At 32.7% G+C, this 16,851-nt stretch overlaps 1 protein-coding gene across 1 annotated transcript; it reads right to left on the bottom strand.

Moving 5' to 3' along the window:
• Window positions 1-487: 487 nt before the first annotated feature.
• Window positions 488-9,446, bottom strand: LOC134687701 (cytochrome P450 2U1-like). Its single transcript, XM_063548159.1, has 4 exons — window positions 9,425-9,446; window positions 8,996-9,253; window positions 2,879-3,319; window positions 488-777 (listed from the first exon to the last, which is right to left on the bottom strand). Exons 1-4 carry the CDS (start codon window positions 9,444-9,446, stop codon window positions 596-598), a joined length of 903 nt encoding a protein of 300 aa, XP_063404229.1. The 3' UTR covers window positions 488-595.
• Between the last annotated feature and the right edge of the window lie 7,405 nt (window positions 9,447-16,851).

Raw genomic sequence — 16,851 nt, 5'->3', positions numbered from 1 at the left:
TTTTTACAAAAAGTTCTAAGCAACCTGTAAATTCCAAAACACCTCGTGCTGAGTCACTAAAGTCGAGCGCACCCTAAAAGGTGTACTTGATTTTGGCCATATTTATATTTGTTTTAACCAATAACCACATTTATAAACTTGTTTTAAGGAAATCAATGCTAGCACTGCATGCAATAATCCTATATCTATCAGTCATCAAATTGCCAAATATGAGAGTACAAGGATAAAGGCTGTGGATTTTCTATAAAAATCTTGATTTATTTGCCACAAAGTCCTATTTTTCTATTAAATGCAATGAAACAGTAAAAAATAATGCTTTGCATCAAGTTTCCCCTTGGAATATGTACAAAATGGCCTATCTCTTTTATTCATTATATCTGTAGTTTTGATACAATTGAAGTTTGAAAAGTTCGTACAAAAAAGGCTACAGAAGGGTACATAAACCTTAAGTATCCAAATATTTAAAGATCTAACATTGTTGGGTTGATGTTTAGACGAGTTATATATAATCTTATACACACATAAAAATACATTTACAAAGAGAAATACAATAAGCTGGCTGTTTATGAATATACATTGAATTTTATGGTTAACTTTAATTTCTCTCAACAAAACGAACTTTAAACGGATTTGGAACATATGCAATTCCTAACTGTCCCTTTGATGATGGGAATATACCATCTGTGTCTGGTAGAATACGAAACTTCTTTACAATTGAAGTGATGAAAAGAAACAATTCCATTCTGGCGAGAGATTCTCCCGGACACGATCGTTTTCCTACAAGAAAACAATGATAGAAGTGATGAAGAGAAACAATTCTATTCTGGCGAGGGATTCTCCCGGACACGATCGTTTTCCTACAAGAAAACAATGATAGAAGTGATGAAGAGAAACAATTCTATTCTGGCGAGGGATTCTCTCGGACACGATCGTTTTCCTACAAGAAAACAATGATAGAAGTGATGAAGAGAAACAATTCTATTCTGGCGAGGGATTCTCCCGGACACGATCGTTTTCCTACAAGAAAACAATGATAGAAGTGATGAAGAGAAACAATTCTATTCTGGCGAGGGATTCTCCCGGACACGATCGTTTTCCTACAAGAAAACAATGATTAGCAATAGACGATTCCGTACCCTCATAGAGTAGTGGATTCAACCAAGAATTGCCGAATGGTACGACACAAGGAAGCGATTTATTGACTTATTATTTAACAGTTTTTACATTAGCTAGATGTATTGGGGAGAGTTGAAATCTAAAAAACAAGTTGTTTTGACTGTCTCATGTCAGGAACCTGTGGCTTTTGTTAGTCTTGTATGGTTTACACTTTTAGTTTCATGTGTATATTTCTGAGTTTAGCATGACTTCCATTATCACTAAACCAGAATACACTTTTGTTAAGGGGCAAACTTAACAACGACTCCGGGTGCTGGAGTCTCCCGCTACATTGAAGACCCATTGATGGCCATCGGCTGTGGTCTGCTCTGTAGTTTGGCTATTCTATTGGTATTTTCCCCATTTCCATTATTAACTATATTCAAAATTCTGTTCATTGACAAATGCGATTTGTGGAATACAGTTTACCAATTGAAAACACGTAAAAAAGTATGTAGAAACATTTGTTATTCGATAAATGTAGTCGACCTTAACAGATCCATCTATACACCAATATATGTTTGGGACTTTTATTGTATGATACTGACTTGAAATTGATTTTGGAAAATGATAATTTGTTGAAATGGCACAAATGCTTGTTTTTTTTTTATTTAATTTTCTTCATTGATTAAAAACGCGCTGTCTAACGTTTTTACTTTTGTCATTAAAGTTTTTACGTTTTATTGAGAAAAAAAATGAAATAGATATTATCTATTCATGAATCATAGACAGTTTTATATTTCATACAACGATTCTTTTAATGACTATGAATTAATAACGCCTTTGCATTAGAGGACAAATAAAGCAAGAGACAAACCATATGATATCGAGGAAATCGATAATATGATTTGAAAAAAGTTTTTCTCCTTTTAAATGCAAACGAATTAAAAATTTGAATTGTGATATTACATGTAATTTGAATTTATGGTCTAATTGTACAATTTTTTTTATAATAAAAATGAGAATGGAAATGGGAAATGTGTCAAAGAGACAACAACCCGAATGTAGAGAAGACAACATCAGAAGGTCGCCAACCGGTCTTCAATGCAGCGAGAAATTCCCGCACCCGGAAGCGTCCTTCAACTTGCCCCTAAACAACTATATATACTAGTTCAGTGATAATTAACGCAATACTAAACTCCAAATTGAACACAAGAAACTAAAATTAAAAATAATACAAAACTAACAAAGGCCAGAGGATCCTGACTTGAGACAGGCGCAAAAATGTGGCGGGGTTAAACATGTTTATCAGATCTCAACCCTCCCCCATACTTCTAGCCAATGCAGAAATGTAAACGCATAACAATACGCACATTAAAATTCAGTTCAAGAGAAGTCCGAGTCAGATGTCAGAAGATGTAACCAAAGAAAATAAACAAAATGACAATAATACATAAATAACATGTAAACAATTTCTTTTAAAATTTGTTTTCTTTGTAACACAAAAGTATCTTCATTCATTCCCTTGGAATAACGCGTTTCTGTCTAGATATTTTGAATTATTTTTTAACTTTACGTCACTTTTAAAGTATTCATACAGATATTTAGACTAAAGTTTTCGACATGAAAAACTTGTTTGCGAATAAGTTGTTTTTTTCGATTTAAACTAACAAAAAGCCTGATTATTTTCTTCTTTAATAATTGGTTACTTTAACACCTGAGAAGGCAACAATTCCAATACATGTATTATACAATTATTATTATCTTAAATCTGTTAACTCACCTAGTGAAAATGGAACATTTCTTTCCTGACCATAAAACTTTCCTTGTTTATCTATAAATCGCAATGGGTCAAACTTAAGGTAGTCTGGAAACAGCTCTTCATCATGTGCTTCTGATGACAAATTTGGTATGACGAAAGATCCTTTCAAAATTTTAAATTTGCCAATCATCACGTCTTCGGTAGCTGCGCGTTGAAGTGCAAAAGGCAAAATATTTGCAAGTCTCTGTGTTTCAGCAATTACAGCTTCACAGAACGGTAGATTTAATTTATCCGCCATTGTTGGTGGCCTATCGGTAGGAATAGTACAGAACATCTCATCTCTCATTCGATCTTGAACATCTGGGTTTTTCAGAAGACATAATACTGACCATGTTAGAGTATTTGATATAGTATCTGTGCCAGCACCGAACAACTCAAACACAGCTATAGGGAAATCTTCATCTACAAAAAATATAGGGAAATAGTAGTACTAGTATGCTTTCTGTAGATGTTGTTTTGTTAATCATTTATGCATCTCCGATGCCTTAGAACTCTTATTTTCAAATCTATAAAACAATTGAAAATTTCATAATGACTCAAAAAGACATGCAGTTTTGTAAAGAAAGTTGCTTCACATGCACTTAGTTTAGATGAGAAACATGAGCAACACAACGAGTGCCACATATGGAGCAGGATCTGTTTATCCATCGGGAGCACCTGCTATCACCCCAAGTTTTTGGTGGGGTTCGTGTTGCTAAGTCTTTGTTTTTCTATGTTGTGTTTTGTATACTATATTTTGTCTATTTGTCGTTTTCTTTCTTAGCCATTTCGTTATCAGTTTATTTATGTCCATTTATGAGTTTAAATGTTCCTTTGATATCATTCGCCCCTTTTTTAGAATGCATCCCTTTCATTCCCTTAACGTCTATAGAGAATATATTAAGACCATTAGGCCCGAGAACACAGTTATTTCGTAGTGCATTTCTTTTAGACAATGAATTCAAATTGAAATAATGTAGTGTACTACTATTGGGACAAAAAGTATAAACATTCTATAGAAACTTCTACCAGATCTCACTCACAATATTGACAATTCTGTGTTAAGGGAGACCAAATCACTAATTAACATATAGATTCAGCACCCAATTTTTTTTACATGGAATTTCACCCCCTTACTTAATATTTCATGCATTAGATATTAAAAAAAAATAATGGGAAAGCGTTACACAAAAACAATGAAGATTATACACTGTTAACACTAGAGACTATCAACGAAAACCGAAGGAAGATAACTGTGTCCTTGAACCATTACCGTTCAGTTCAGTTCAGTTCAGTTCAGTTTCTTGTATATTCCTCCATTAAATGAGGAGCACTTCCCAAAGGGTATAGTTTGAGCAACTATTTACACCTTAAAACATAGGGACACAATTAATTATATTATATACAGATGACTGAATTTGGTTATAATGATCACTAAATAATAGATATCATAATTAATTCATAGGATTGTCATCATAAAGTGTTTTTTTTAAATATATAATAATTTATAATAATTTATATGTGCTAGCTATAGGGTGTAGGAAAATGTTAAAAAAAACAACTGCATATACATGTATTTACAAGAATTAAAATGGTCAAAAGTTTAAAATTACTTATTATCATTAGCTGAGAGTGCTTAACATATATCAGGAATAATAATGAAAATTTTCCTTGTAAGACTTATGTAGAATGGTTGGGGTTTGGACAAAATTTAAGCTATAATATGTACAAAAATTTTCTTTACAGTTTAATTTCTATATGGAGATCTTGTCATTACTCTTTTTAAATTATAACTGATATCTTACAATTTTAAAGGGAAGATTTATTTTTAAAAACTTACAAGCCGTAAAATAGTTGGATGGTATACTATTCACAGTGTAGATACTATTCTGTACGCTTTCCGGAAGTCGCGATTTTCGATGCGAGAACTTTTTGGATCACATTTTAAATTTGTCGGATATACTATATTAAACGGTAAGATGTTCATCTGTACATTGCTTAATGATTAATTCAGCTGACATCGATACTCACAAATGGTTTATAATTAAATTTAGCACATTCATTATTCGTATATTTGCCTTAATTAAGAGATTTCCAAGTGCATCACTAAGGAAAATCAGTCGGTGAACCTAAAAGCAATCTTTTTGCACTCTTACTGTACAAATTAACGTAAAATCCAGACTTAATTTACTAGATAAAGTATATTTTAAGTGGTGGTAAAAGTTTCAGCCAGATCTTTGAAGCCAGAAATAAGAAAATTACACTTGTTTGAATTTCTCACTGTACGATCAGTCTCGCTTGTATATTTGAAACTGTATGATCAGTCTTTATTTCACTGTATTCTAGTAGTGATTTCAAAGTTATTTACGATACATTAGGAGATGGCATTTTTCTAAATAACACAAATATATTTTAATAAATTCACATCCTGTAAACTTTTTAAACATGTTTTAGCTTGATAGGGTGTACTCGACTTACTACATAATTTAAGTATAAGGATGTTTGAATGTGGCTGAAATAAGAAGAAGGTTTGTTTGTTTATAGAAGTTTCAGAAATGTCCTCCGTTATACTTAAAATTGTACAAACACACAGATTTAATTGTTACTATATAAAAATGCATGAATTTACAAACATTCGAAGCCGTACTGTAGCCTGTAATTGATCACAGTTCCTTCACTTTGTTTTGGATGTAGACCTGTCTCTTTCACACTCAAATGACATCACTTTGTAAAGCGATGGTTTATAGTGATAATTGAAGTCCGTCTTTCCGTTCGTCCATTGGACCGGTACAACATGTTTCGCCGGTTTTGCAAGCGCATCTCCTCATAAACCACTTAATATACATTGGGGTTTCCAGACATTTTTAAATGGAGAGGGGGTCCAATCCAGGAAAAAAGAGGATTCCAAATATATGTTCCCATACAAATGCATTGAAAGTTAAAACAAGAGTTTCAAACCGCCGGATCCCAATTTTCTTGAATCCGTCACTGGTATAACTATTAATTATTTTTTTCTCGGATTCCTTATCATAAATAAAAAAAAATATAAAAAAGAAGATGCGGTATGATTGCCAATGAGACAACCGTCCACAAGAGATCAAAATGACACAGATATTAACAAATATAGGTCACCGTATGGCCTTCAACAATAAGCAAAGCCAAAACCACAGAGTCGGCTATAAAAAGCCCCGAAATGACAATGTAAAACAATTCAAACGAGAAAATTAACGGCCTTATTTATATAAAAAAGGAATGTATTTCTTATTTTATAAAAAATATTTTCTGGGGTCTCTTTATATAAGATACGGACTTGAACATTGCATTATATGGGGACACCCATCAGATATTTCCAACCGTGACCTCCAAAACCAATTGTTAAACTTTTCTAAAATTGCTCCATTTTTAATCTATTAATGTACTATGGACCTTCTATTTCGAATATTTTGTAAAAATATTTTTGATGTTTCTCTATCGTAAATACGGACTTTGTCATAAACTTATATTGGGCGTACCTATTTTATATCCACAACTTCCTTCAGACACTTTTTTTTCAGATTCCTTATCATTTAATTCAATTGTGTACCTCTTATTTTGGTTTTACGAAAGTCATCAGTTTTTTATTTCCATGATATGGACTTTTCCACTACCTTATTGGGTGGTACCCGCTTACTATACACAACTTTAAAAAAACTTACCATATACTAGTATTAATAAAACTTTCTCATATTCGTTATTAAATGATGCCCCTGTGCACCTATAATTTGGTTATTCTGGTGGTTTATTTTTTTTCCAAAACATGGACTTTAGAAGTGGCGGGGTATAATTTCGTTAATTCTTTCCTCAATACCTAAAGTTTTAAAAAAAAAGCTTTCATATCTATTTTTTGTCATTTTAAAAGAGACAGGCTTGATGTATGTAATCACCAATTGGTCAACGGTTGACGGTGTAAATAGTCTTTGAAAATGTAATACGTTAGTAGTTAAACAGATAACTGCAACGACACACTAATACAAAGTCCACAAGCGAATCATGTATTGCTTTTTAGGCATTTGATTTTAAGTAAGACTGACGGAACAAAAATTAATTTGCCGTCTACAAAAATCATCAGAAATATATTTGTATTGTCTGATGAAAGAAATTACACGTTATAGTTCCATGGACACAATCATAATATCACATAGACACGTATATACCTTCAAATTGCCGTTGTTTTTCAGTCAAGGTCGTTAAAAACTCTATTTGTTGTTTTTTTCTTCAAAATCACGACTGGTCATACAGACCAAAAATCTGAAATCGCTACTAGAATACAGTCAGTTTTAGACTGATCGTACAGTAATTTATTTTGGGATCCTCAAGGAAAGCATATTTTTTTATTTGAAATACGAACATTCTACTTAAATACGGTAGGAATATTGAAACAGTATATATTTTACTGTAAACTGATGTAAATATTTGCAATAAAAGATTATTTGCTTTGTACTACGAGAGCAAAATTGTCAATCGATTTCACTTTTTTCTATGAAGTTGGTGTGATGCACACGAATATTTTATATTCTACTGCATGTTTTTGTTACAGTTACTCATATTTATGATGTTATACATACATTTAAGATGTAAAATAGATATAGGAGTAAACAAATGATGAGAAAAAGCACCAAAACAAAACCGTTCTGTTAGCATGTTTGAAATCCTCGCTTCGAAAATCGCGACTTCCGGATAGCGTACAGAATAGTATCTACACTGTGCTATTTGTAAGGAACTATTTTAAAACGTTTACTTCTACTGTACTTGTGATCAGGTTTTTTTATCCTTTTTGTGCGCAGCAAGTGCATCTCCCAGTAATAATAACTTCTAAAAGTTTCATGTTGTTAAAAGAAAGACACAGTTTGTATAACTCGAATAATTATGCGCCCTCTAGCGGCCTATAGCCTATCGAGGTTACTGTAGCAATCGGAGATTATACGGAGATCGGCAAAATATAACGACTGACATTATTCGGGTTACAGTTTGTATAGACTATACATTATACGCAGACAGTTTATGGTAATGTTAATAGAAGGTAAAATTAATGATGAAATATTGAAATAAATTAGCAGCTCTCATAGCATATTTTTTTAGCATGTCAAAAGTAAAAAAAATGGGGCTTACTTGTATTTTTCAAGCTATAACATAAACTGATAAAGCAAAAAAATAAATGAAAATCAATATATCATATTTGATTATTTTGATTTGATTTAAACATTTAACCAATCGGCAATCCTCGGGTGATTCCGGTACTCTCCGTCTATTGGTGTCAGACCACCAAGTACTCTCTCCAATTTAGAACGTATGTGAAAGTAGGCCTACTCGGACAACCAATAGTATTTATGATGCCATTATGTTATAACTAACCAACAAATTGGTAGAAATGAAATGTTTGGTGTTTGTCCATGAGTTTGCATTCAAAATTGAGAAATAATGCACGCAATAGTATATTAATCTAAGATTTCCAGAAAAACAGGGGTTATTTTTAGTAGTACCTCTATTCGGGAGTTCTCTTCTTTGTTATGTGATTTTAATCGTAACTATGTTTGAAATTGGCAAGTAAAAAGCTGATACATGTATAATTCAGGATATACCTCACTGTCCTAGTTTCTATAAAGTTATTAACTTAAGGTAGAATATTAAGAAAGCTGTGAAAATTGCAAAGTGTGGTTGAACAGATAGGGACTCTTTTAAAATTGGTGGTCTGACACCTATATAAAGGTACGGAATCGACCGAGTTGTGACGAATGAACGTTTTACCTGTCAAGCCTGGTTTTCTGTTTTGTTCTATGATATATTCATCTATAAAGTCCCTACTGTTCCCAGGATCAATACACCTTATCGCTATTCCCGCTTGACCCGAGATTCTGTCCCGCTTGAACTTTTGACGTCATACAACAATCTCTTTTCCATTGAGGCGTCAGATATTTTCTTTTATGACGTCAAAATTTTACGGGAACTTGTGTGATGTCCAGTAATGGCGGACAAATAGCGATAATGTGTATAGTATGTTTGTGCTCAGCAATATATCGTTTAAAATTTTTTTTTTTAACAAATGAGTTTGTTGTATAATACGTTTTGCCCCAAAAATATCGCCCGGAAGATACTGTAGAACAGGAATTAGATTAATAGCAGGAATGTTCTGATTGGCCAATAACTCATACATCACGTTTATCAATTTTTTGAATTCCACGTCATTGTATTCAAATCTTTCCCCTAAAGCAATGGAACAAATAATATTTGAGACTGCTGCGTAAATCGGATCAGAAACGTAGATTAGATCTCCGTTTAAATCACTAAGCACTCTGAGAAAATGTTGAGTTTCTTCTAAAACTTTTTATTCCATACTTTTCTTCCCAAATCCTAAGTTGCGTAAAGCTGTAACCATGAATGTTCTGTGAGTCTTCCATTCAAGACCATTTTGTGCCGTTACAGCTGAAAACTGAAAAAAACAACACTTCTGCAACTATAATTTACATACATAATCTAGGGAAGCAAGCTCACATTTCTGGGTAGGCTGAGGCATAATATAAACAAACCGTTTTCTCATCAACATGTATACATACATATATTCTTTCTTTTTCTAATTCTAATCACAAAACAATATCGGAGCATAATATTGAAGAAAACTATAAAAATAGCGATAACTCGTATGAAAACTATTGAATTTATCGTTCTTAGAATAACAGATTGTGTTATGCTGTGTACACATTATTTTCAGTCTCGACATAGATACACGATTTCTGCTCTGTTTAGTCAGATCCACATGCTCATTTTATTCAATGCCATAATGCATATATTTTCAATGATATAAGAAGCCGCAATGTTATGTGTTTTTTTAGTTCTTTGCCAGTTTTTAAATGATATCAATTAAACATATATAACTAATATGTTTACATGTTGAAAATCTGAGCAGGATTAAGAGGTTTTTTCAGGGGGCCCGGGCCCGTTTTATGTGGGAACAAATTGGTTGATTTTATAGGGAATCACTGAAGCATAACTGAAACAGGTCCCATCGTAGGCAGTCAGAGGGGTCCCATTAACAAAAAAATGTCTGGACCCGCCACTGAGATGATACTTGAACTGTCGATTCCTGTATAAACATCGACAGTGTTCATCAAATCTAATGAGTGGTATTATCGGCTGATGTTTCTTATCACTTTGCTGGAGGAGATGACTAGGTCTACTGTGATACGATAACTGATAAGAGTCAACAACGAAGTTAAGTTTGATTAGTTAAGTATATGCGATCTTTTCTTAATAAATAGACATGAGACATCACAAATAGGCATTCAGTGGCGAATCTAGAAATTATTCGTTTATAGTGTGTTAATTTACGTTTTCTGATTGAGTTAAGCCTTCCAATTTATATTTTATCGTGTGTTTTTCTATGTTGTGATGTTATACTATTGTTTCAGAAAAAGGGAGAAGGTTTGGTACCATTGACACGTTTAATCCTGCTGCAAATGTTTACACCTGCCCTAAGTCAGGAATCTGATGTACAGTAGTTGTAGTTTGCTTTTGTTATTTAAACGCGTTTCTCGTTTCTCGTTTTTTTTATATAGACTGTATCGTATGATTTCCCGTTTGAATGGTTTTACACTAGTAATTTTGGGGCCTTTTATAGCTTGTTGTTCGGTGTTAGCCAAATTTCCGTGTTGAAGGCCGTACATTGAAATATAATGGTTTACTTTTATAAATTGTTATTTGGATGGAGACTTGTCTAATTAACACTCATACCACATCTTCCTATATCTATTCGCAGTATGGCTTTGTTCGTCGTATTGAGTGACTGTACACATATATTTGATTGATGACGGATTTGTAAGTTTGACAGCAAGTAACCATAATGTTCACGGGTGTCATTTGGTTTATCGAGAGAAATTATCGTGAAAAAAATATATAACAGTGGTCAAGTTATGGTACCGGATCGTGAATGTAATTAAAAGTTAAATCTACATCAGATTCTGTTTAAAATTGCTGAATTTTCAAAACGCGGAGCAAATCCGAACAAAAAATATATCTGTCAAAATTATTCAACTTCCTCAACATTACTGTGCAATAAGATAAAATAAAACAGTACTCTGTGAAAAAACACAAAAGGCGCAATGCATGTCTATGAAATTCAGAAAGAAAAAAACGCCATTTTGTACCTATAATATTCATATTTCAATATGTTATTATTTATTTGAAATTTGATCTTCGGTGTGTCTGATAGTATAGTAAAAAAAAGTATACTCTTTCCTTTGAACCTTCCAATTGTTTATGAAAAACCTTGAACTTTTCATCAAACTTGATCGTAAAAGATCAGGCATAGCATTATTTTGATCGTGAAAGATAATGCGTGTCCAGACTTGAAAAATAGAAATCAATATTGCTTTTACCACTTGATATAGCTGCAAATGCCGCGGGTTGAAACCTGTAACTACTTTGATAAGAACGAAAATTACAGCTATCTTTTTTTCTCAATTCAACACTTTACCTCGAAAGTAAATGAAAAATAAAAACGTGTTAAATCAGTGTAAAAAAATCAGCTATGAGAATCAGTCTGTACAATTCAGACAGACCGCCACTATTTATCCAATCATATTGTTATGCAACGTTTGAACCACAAAAACAGCCTCTTTCAGAAACAATTTGAGATTGAACACCAACATTTTGTGCAACCGTACTTCATGAAGTTCGACCTGCCGTAATATACAACGTAGCAGATGTGGAGTGATTTCTAATGAGCGAACTATATATTATACTAGAACACACCCGTGATATCGCGGTTCCGTGACTGAATTAATGTATATATAACTATGCGCAAGACTTATTTTTGTATTATTATTGTCATCTGATAAAGTCATGCCGATTATAAGATAGTTGTCACAGTTTTCTCTGCTTTTAAATCTTTCTGTTTGAACCCGTCTAACTGGAACTTATCAATTATTGGTAATATTAATTATTTGGAAATCAAAAGGTCCTGGGATGGAGAATTTTTTTAATCAACACAATTGTCCTATATTAGTTATAAATAAAGTTGAATTCTTTGATTCGCTGGTTTACGTCATGCCCGCTATAAACAAATTGAAAACCTATACGCCTTATTTTTAGTATTCGTATTGTTATCTTATAAAGTCTTACTGATTAAAATACTACAATAGGTAACAATTTGCCTGTGATTATGACCCGTGAATATAGCATATCCTGAATACACCGTTTGGTGGTGCGCCTGTCAAATGCGGAACGTACAGATAATGTAATGGTGGCACGGTAGTATTTGCTTTCCAGAATTTAGGTTGCTCTTTTGTGTACCCTACTTAGGTAAATGTATCTAAACAGTGTGATTGGACAAAAAATACAGTATCAACTGAACATACTTTCCCAAACTGAGTGATGAATCAGGTGTAGAAAAATATGAAATAATTTTATATACAGATGAAAATGAATTTTTGAGAATTTTTTTTAATTTTGCATTCACTGCACCATAAAAGACCTAAAAGTACTAGTGGCCTTAGGATTTTAAAAATAGCAAAAAAAGTAAACGGTCATGGTACATATCCAAATTCATTTCTGAATGGTAAAATGAAAGTACTTCAGTTAACTGTGAATGTAGAATTTTTTGCAGTGTTAGAAAGTGGTGAAAATTCTAAAAAGGCTATCATTATCCCTTATGGCCAGGAAATACTACCGTGCCACCTAATAGGTAACAGATGAATATACTATTGGTATCGGTATCGGACTCGACCCGGAACTTCTTAATTATTGGCAATATTAATTACGTGGAAAACAAAAGGGCCTGGAGTGGTGTAATTTTTAATCTACACCTTTGTACTATATCAGTTAGATATACAGTTGAATTCTTTGATTCGTCGTTTATACGTGATGACGGCTGACAAATTGGACCTCGTAATTTTAGTATTATAGATACTAAAGGATACCAGAGCGCAAATGCTGAAATGTATAGTCTGCTTTTCTTTTGAAACTGTATTTGTTTAACGTCTGTAGGGGTTGTACTGGAAGTGTCACATACACTTAAGATTATTAATGATTCATAAAAAGAGGTCAAAGTAAGATGAACCATGCCAACACATATCTACAAACAGCGCGTACACCAAATATAGGTGTTCCGATGCTTACAGTACCTTATAAACTGACAAATGCAAAAGTTATGTTTGGCCGATAAATTCGGAACATAAGGTCGAAAGTATATGAACCCTATCCTACAGCCAGATATAACCAGGCTGAAGCTAGCGAACAATAGCTAGCGAACAATAAGCCAGCGAACAATAAGGCGATATATCGAGAAACAAAAAAACAGAATAAGACAACAATGAAATATTTCCCTCTAGAAGTAACGCACGCAACAACAACACGATATATTGTTGACAGCATCCATATTTATGAAGAAAACAACTGAACATCAGAAACATAGAAGTGCAACAAAAACAAACTCTAACATACATAACTAATTCTTTTAGTTTATTAATACTAGTCAAGTTCTTTTTTTTAGCTCCAAAATGCATGTGCATACACCACAGCGTTTTGACACTGGTGCAAACATTTTAGGGCATATATGTTGTAGCCGGACACACGAACACTGTGATATAATAAAAGTATCAATACTCAAATAGTTCAGTATTAGGCTAAATTCAATACAGTTGATCGGTGTTTTTTTTTTACATCGAGATGACCGTGAGGTCATTCCGATGTATTGTTATTGCCTAAAGAGGCAGGGCCAATATGCCGAGGATTTTTTCACAGAAGGGCCAATTTCAAAAAGAGCCAACAGAGTAAAATTTCCTTTAAAAACCAAAAATAAAAATGCTTTTTGATCAATATCTCGATTTACATATAGTATGATATGTGTGATCAATAGTTAATTTAACCCTAAAAAAGGATGAAAGTCCAATATCCGGATTTTCGGGTGTTTTTATGTGGAAAAAAAGGGAATCCCCCAAGAAGGACATTTCAAACCAAAGAAAAGTTATGCTTTTCATGACTGTTGTTATTCATACTACATTTGACTTCAAAAATAAAATTGGTTTAGTGTGTCCTTATTACATAAAAAACAATTTTTTAAAGAAAAAATTGTAACATCGATAAATTGTACCAATATAGCTTCTAAATATGAGTCATAATGATAAGAATCGCCGTAGCTCCACCAGTAGTGCACAGAACTACTAATAAATGACGGTTTTGAAGAAAGGGTTCGAACCTCGCTCAGAACGTTTGCATTTTTTGTGTTGTTATATTAAATTTCAAAGTGTCTATCATATTTTTTCGGTTGTTTGCCTGATTCATAGAGCCATTTTGGTTCATTTTGACTATTCAGTTAGTGAACTAGTAAATAATTTTACGTGTATCAAAGAAAAAACAATGTATCGCTTATTATGTGCAATCCTATGACTGTCCATACTCTTGAATTACTTTCTATTCATGTGTTAACGTTATTACATATATCCAAGGGACAACTGCCGTCAAACTGATGTAGACGCCTGTACATAACCAATAACACGAGAATTAATTCTATAGAAATTAAGCCTACATGTTGCGGGTGTAATATACACATTACTTAAAATAAGGCCATTGTATACAATTTTCATAACAACATAACACATTTCGTCGAAACCTTTTTTGAACATGGTATTATATGTAACAAATGCAGTAAACAACAATTTTGTCGCCAAATCACAAACTGTAAAGATACTAGTACTGAAATTTTTACCACCGTCTATACACGGGTACATAACTCATCAGAAAAATAAAACAACATAACAGAACAAATCAATTACACTACAAATCGTGATTGTAGGTAAAACATCAAGAAGCTGTTGCATCTGTATCACAACGAAGGGCCAATTTGTTAAATTACAGAAAAGACAATACAACATGAAGTAGTAACACAGGGTGATCAATGACCAACTGATGTTAAATGTTCTCCGGTTAAAATATATACGTGTACATGTATTTTCTTTTCTAATCTTATAGACGATAAAACCTTAAAAGACCAGGACAAATACTGTGTAACAGATATACATATTCAGAATGAGAAAATCACGATTTGAATTAGTTCGATATTATTTGGCTCCTTGAGAAGTGACATGGCTCCTTGAGAAGTGACATGGTATGGCACCTTGCATAAAGAATGTTAACATTGAAATAAAATCAATATTAAAAAATCAATAGTCATGGCCTTGTTTTTGTAGGAATACCTGTTCAAGGTATGAAAATAAATGATGTGACGTATTTTTATGTGACTATAACTAGCATCTATCGGGCTATTTAAAACTTGATTTACCTATCTTATCGAATGAAACAAATTGCCGACAAATTGTCCCTACCTCTTTCCATTATGCAAACTATGTTTTGGGTTTTCAACCGATCCATAAAAATTATAGATCCGCGGTCATTGTCTGGTGCAAAATAACATTACGTATCGCTTGTTTCAAATTCATTTTTTCAATGAATACTCCTATAAATATTTAAAACACAAATTGATATGAAAATGTGTTGTCGTTAGATGTATATACAAAATTAAATCACTCATACTATCTATTTAAACTCATCATAAATACCAGGACTAAATTTAGTAAATACGCCAGACGCGCGTTTCGTCTACAACAGACTCATCAGTGATGCTCGAATTCAAAAAAAAAAAAAGGCTAAATAAATTACGAAGTTGAAGAGCATTGAGGACCAAAATTACCAAAAGCACACGTACCGAAAAAAAGTGTTAAAGCTTGTGGAAGAATATCTCGATCAAGAACGTTTTGCGATACTCCCGACAAGGACCGGTTTAACTCTGAACATTACTGTTTTTGCTGGATTTTTTTTTTATAGAAGAGTGTCCATCAAGCACTTGCACTGCACTATGACTAGAATAGTAGAATAGAGTGACATACAGATGAAAATTATATATACATGCAACCGTAATATTAATGTAATATATTATAACAACCAAATGTATACTCTGGGAATATTATTATATTAGTATAACTGTTCCAGGTGTATTGATTTGTATCACTAAAATACAATAGTTATTACGGTGCGGTAGAATTTCCTGTCATTTATTAATCATCCACGTACGCACTTGTACTAGAACAAATATATCTCTGTACATCGACCTCAGTTTCAGGTATAGAGATGTGATTTATTTTTGTGACATGTGCTTTTAACCATCCACAAGAACTTGTGGTCATCTGATGTTCAGTACTTCAGTACTTTGATTGTTTTAAAAAAAATGTCACAAATGAAAATTTTAAAAGTTGATTGATATTTTCCACTTATATTACAAGTTTAGAAACAAAAGTTAGAAAGAGATTCAATGAGACTGTAACTTCAGAGGAATGCATCCTTAAATTTGCATTTCTGCCCTCGGGTACACTTTTTTGTTAAAATGGGCAATAATTTCATTAAAAGGGAAAGTCGAATGCACCCTTTTATGTTCGGGCGTGTTTGAGATTTGTCTTGAAAACGTATAAAGCAAAAATGTCTTGCTCCAGATTCGATTAGTTTTATATATTTAGGCTACAGGTTGATTTAATATCTTTACAAATGTACAGTACTAAAAAATGAAATATGTTGGTCAAGTTAAATACCTTTCCGATGAGTCATAACGAGTTCCAGAAGGTGTATTCGAATAACAAATTTGTACTGACAGACTTTTAAAGTGGATCTTAAAAAATGCATGACTTAAAAAACTTAATTGTTTATATGAGTTTTCATGGGTTCAGGTTTTCAACCTCTGAAAATGTTTAGTCTGCCATTCATTCCACGAAATATTTTATTGGATTTTTTTTTATGTTTTTGAACTTTCAAAAATTACATCTGAGAACCGATAGGATAAAAAAAAATGAAGTTGACTAAAGTCAGAAAAGTAAATTAATTAGTGCTCAATAATTAGTAGATCTTTTAAAATACAACGATACTTGCATGCAAGGATT

Source organism: Mytilus trossulus, chromosome 10, assembly GCF_036588685.1.
Source record: "Mytilus trossulus isolate FHL-02 chromosome 10, PNRI_Mtr1.1.1.hap1, whole genome shotgun sequence".
Lineage (NCBI taxonomy): Eukaryota > Metazoa > Mollusca > Bivalvia > Mytilida > Mytilidae > Mytilus > Mytilus trossulus.
The sequence above is the reverse complement of the archived record's forward strand: the minus strand, read 5'-3'. Positions and strand labels throughout refer to the sequence as shown.

Excerpts from the sequence above, each read along its gene's own strand:
- LOC134687701 (XM_063548159.1), bottom strand. The coding sequence starts at position 9,446 with ATGCCTCAGCCTACCCAGAAAT. Across the intron at positions 3,320-8,995 it reads CGATATTTTTGGGGCAAAAC|ATGAAGATTTCCCTATAGCT; the intron begins GTATTATACAAC and ends TATTTTTTGTAG. Across the intron at positions 778-2,878 it reads AAATGTTCCATTTTCACTAG|GAAAACGATCGTGTCCGGGA; the intron begins GTGAGTTAACAG and ends GTTTTCTTGTAG.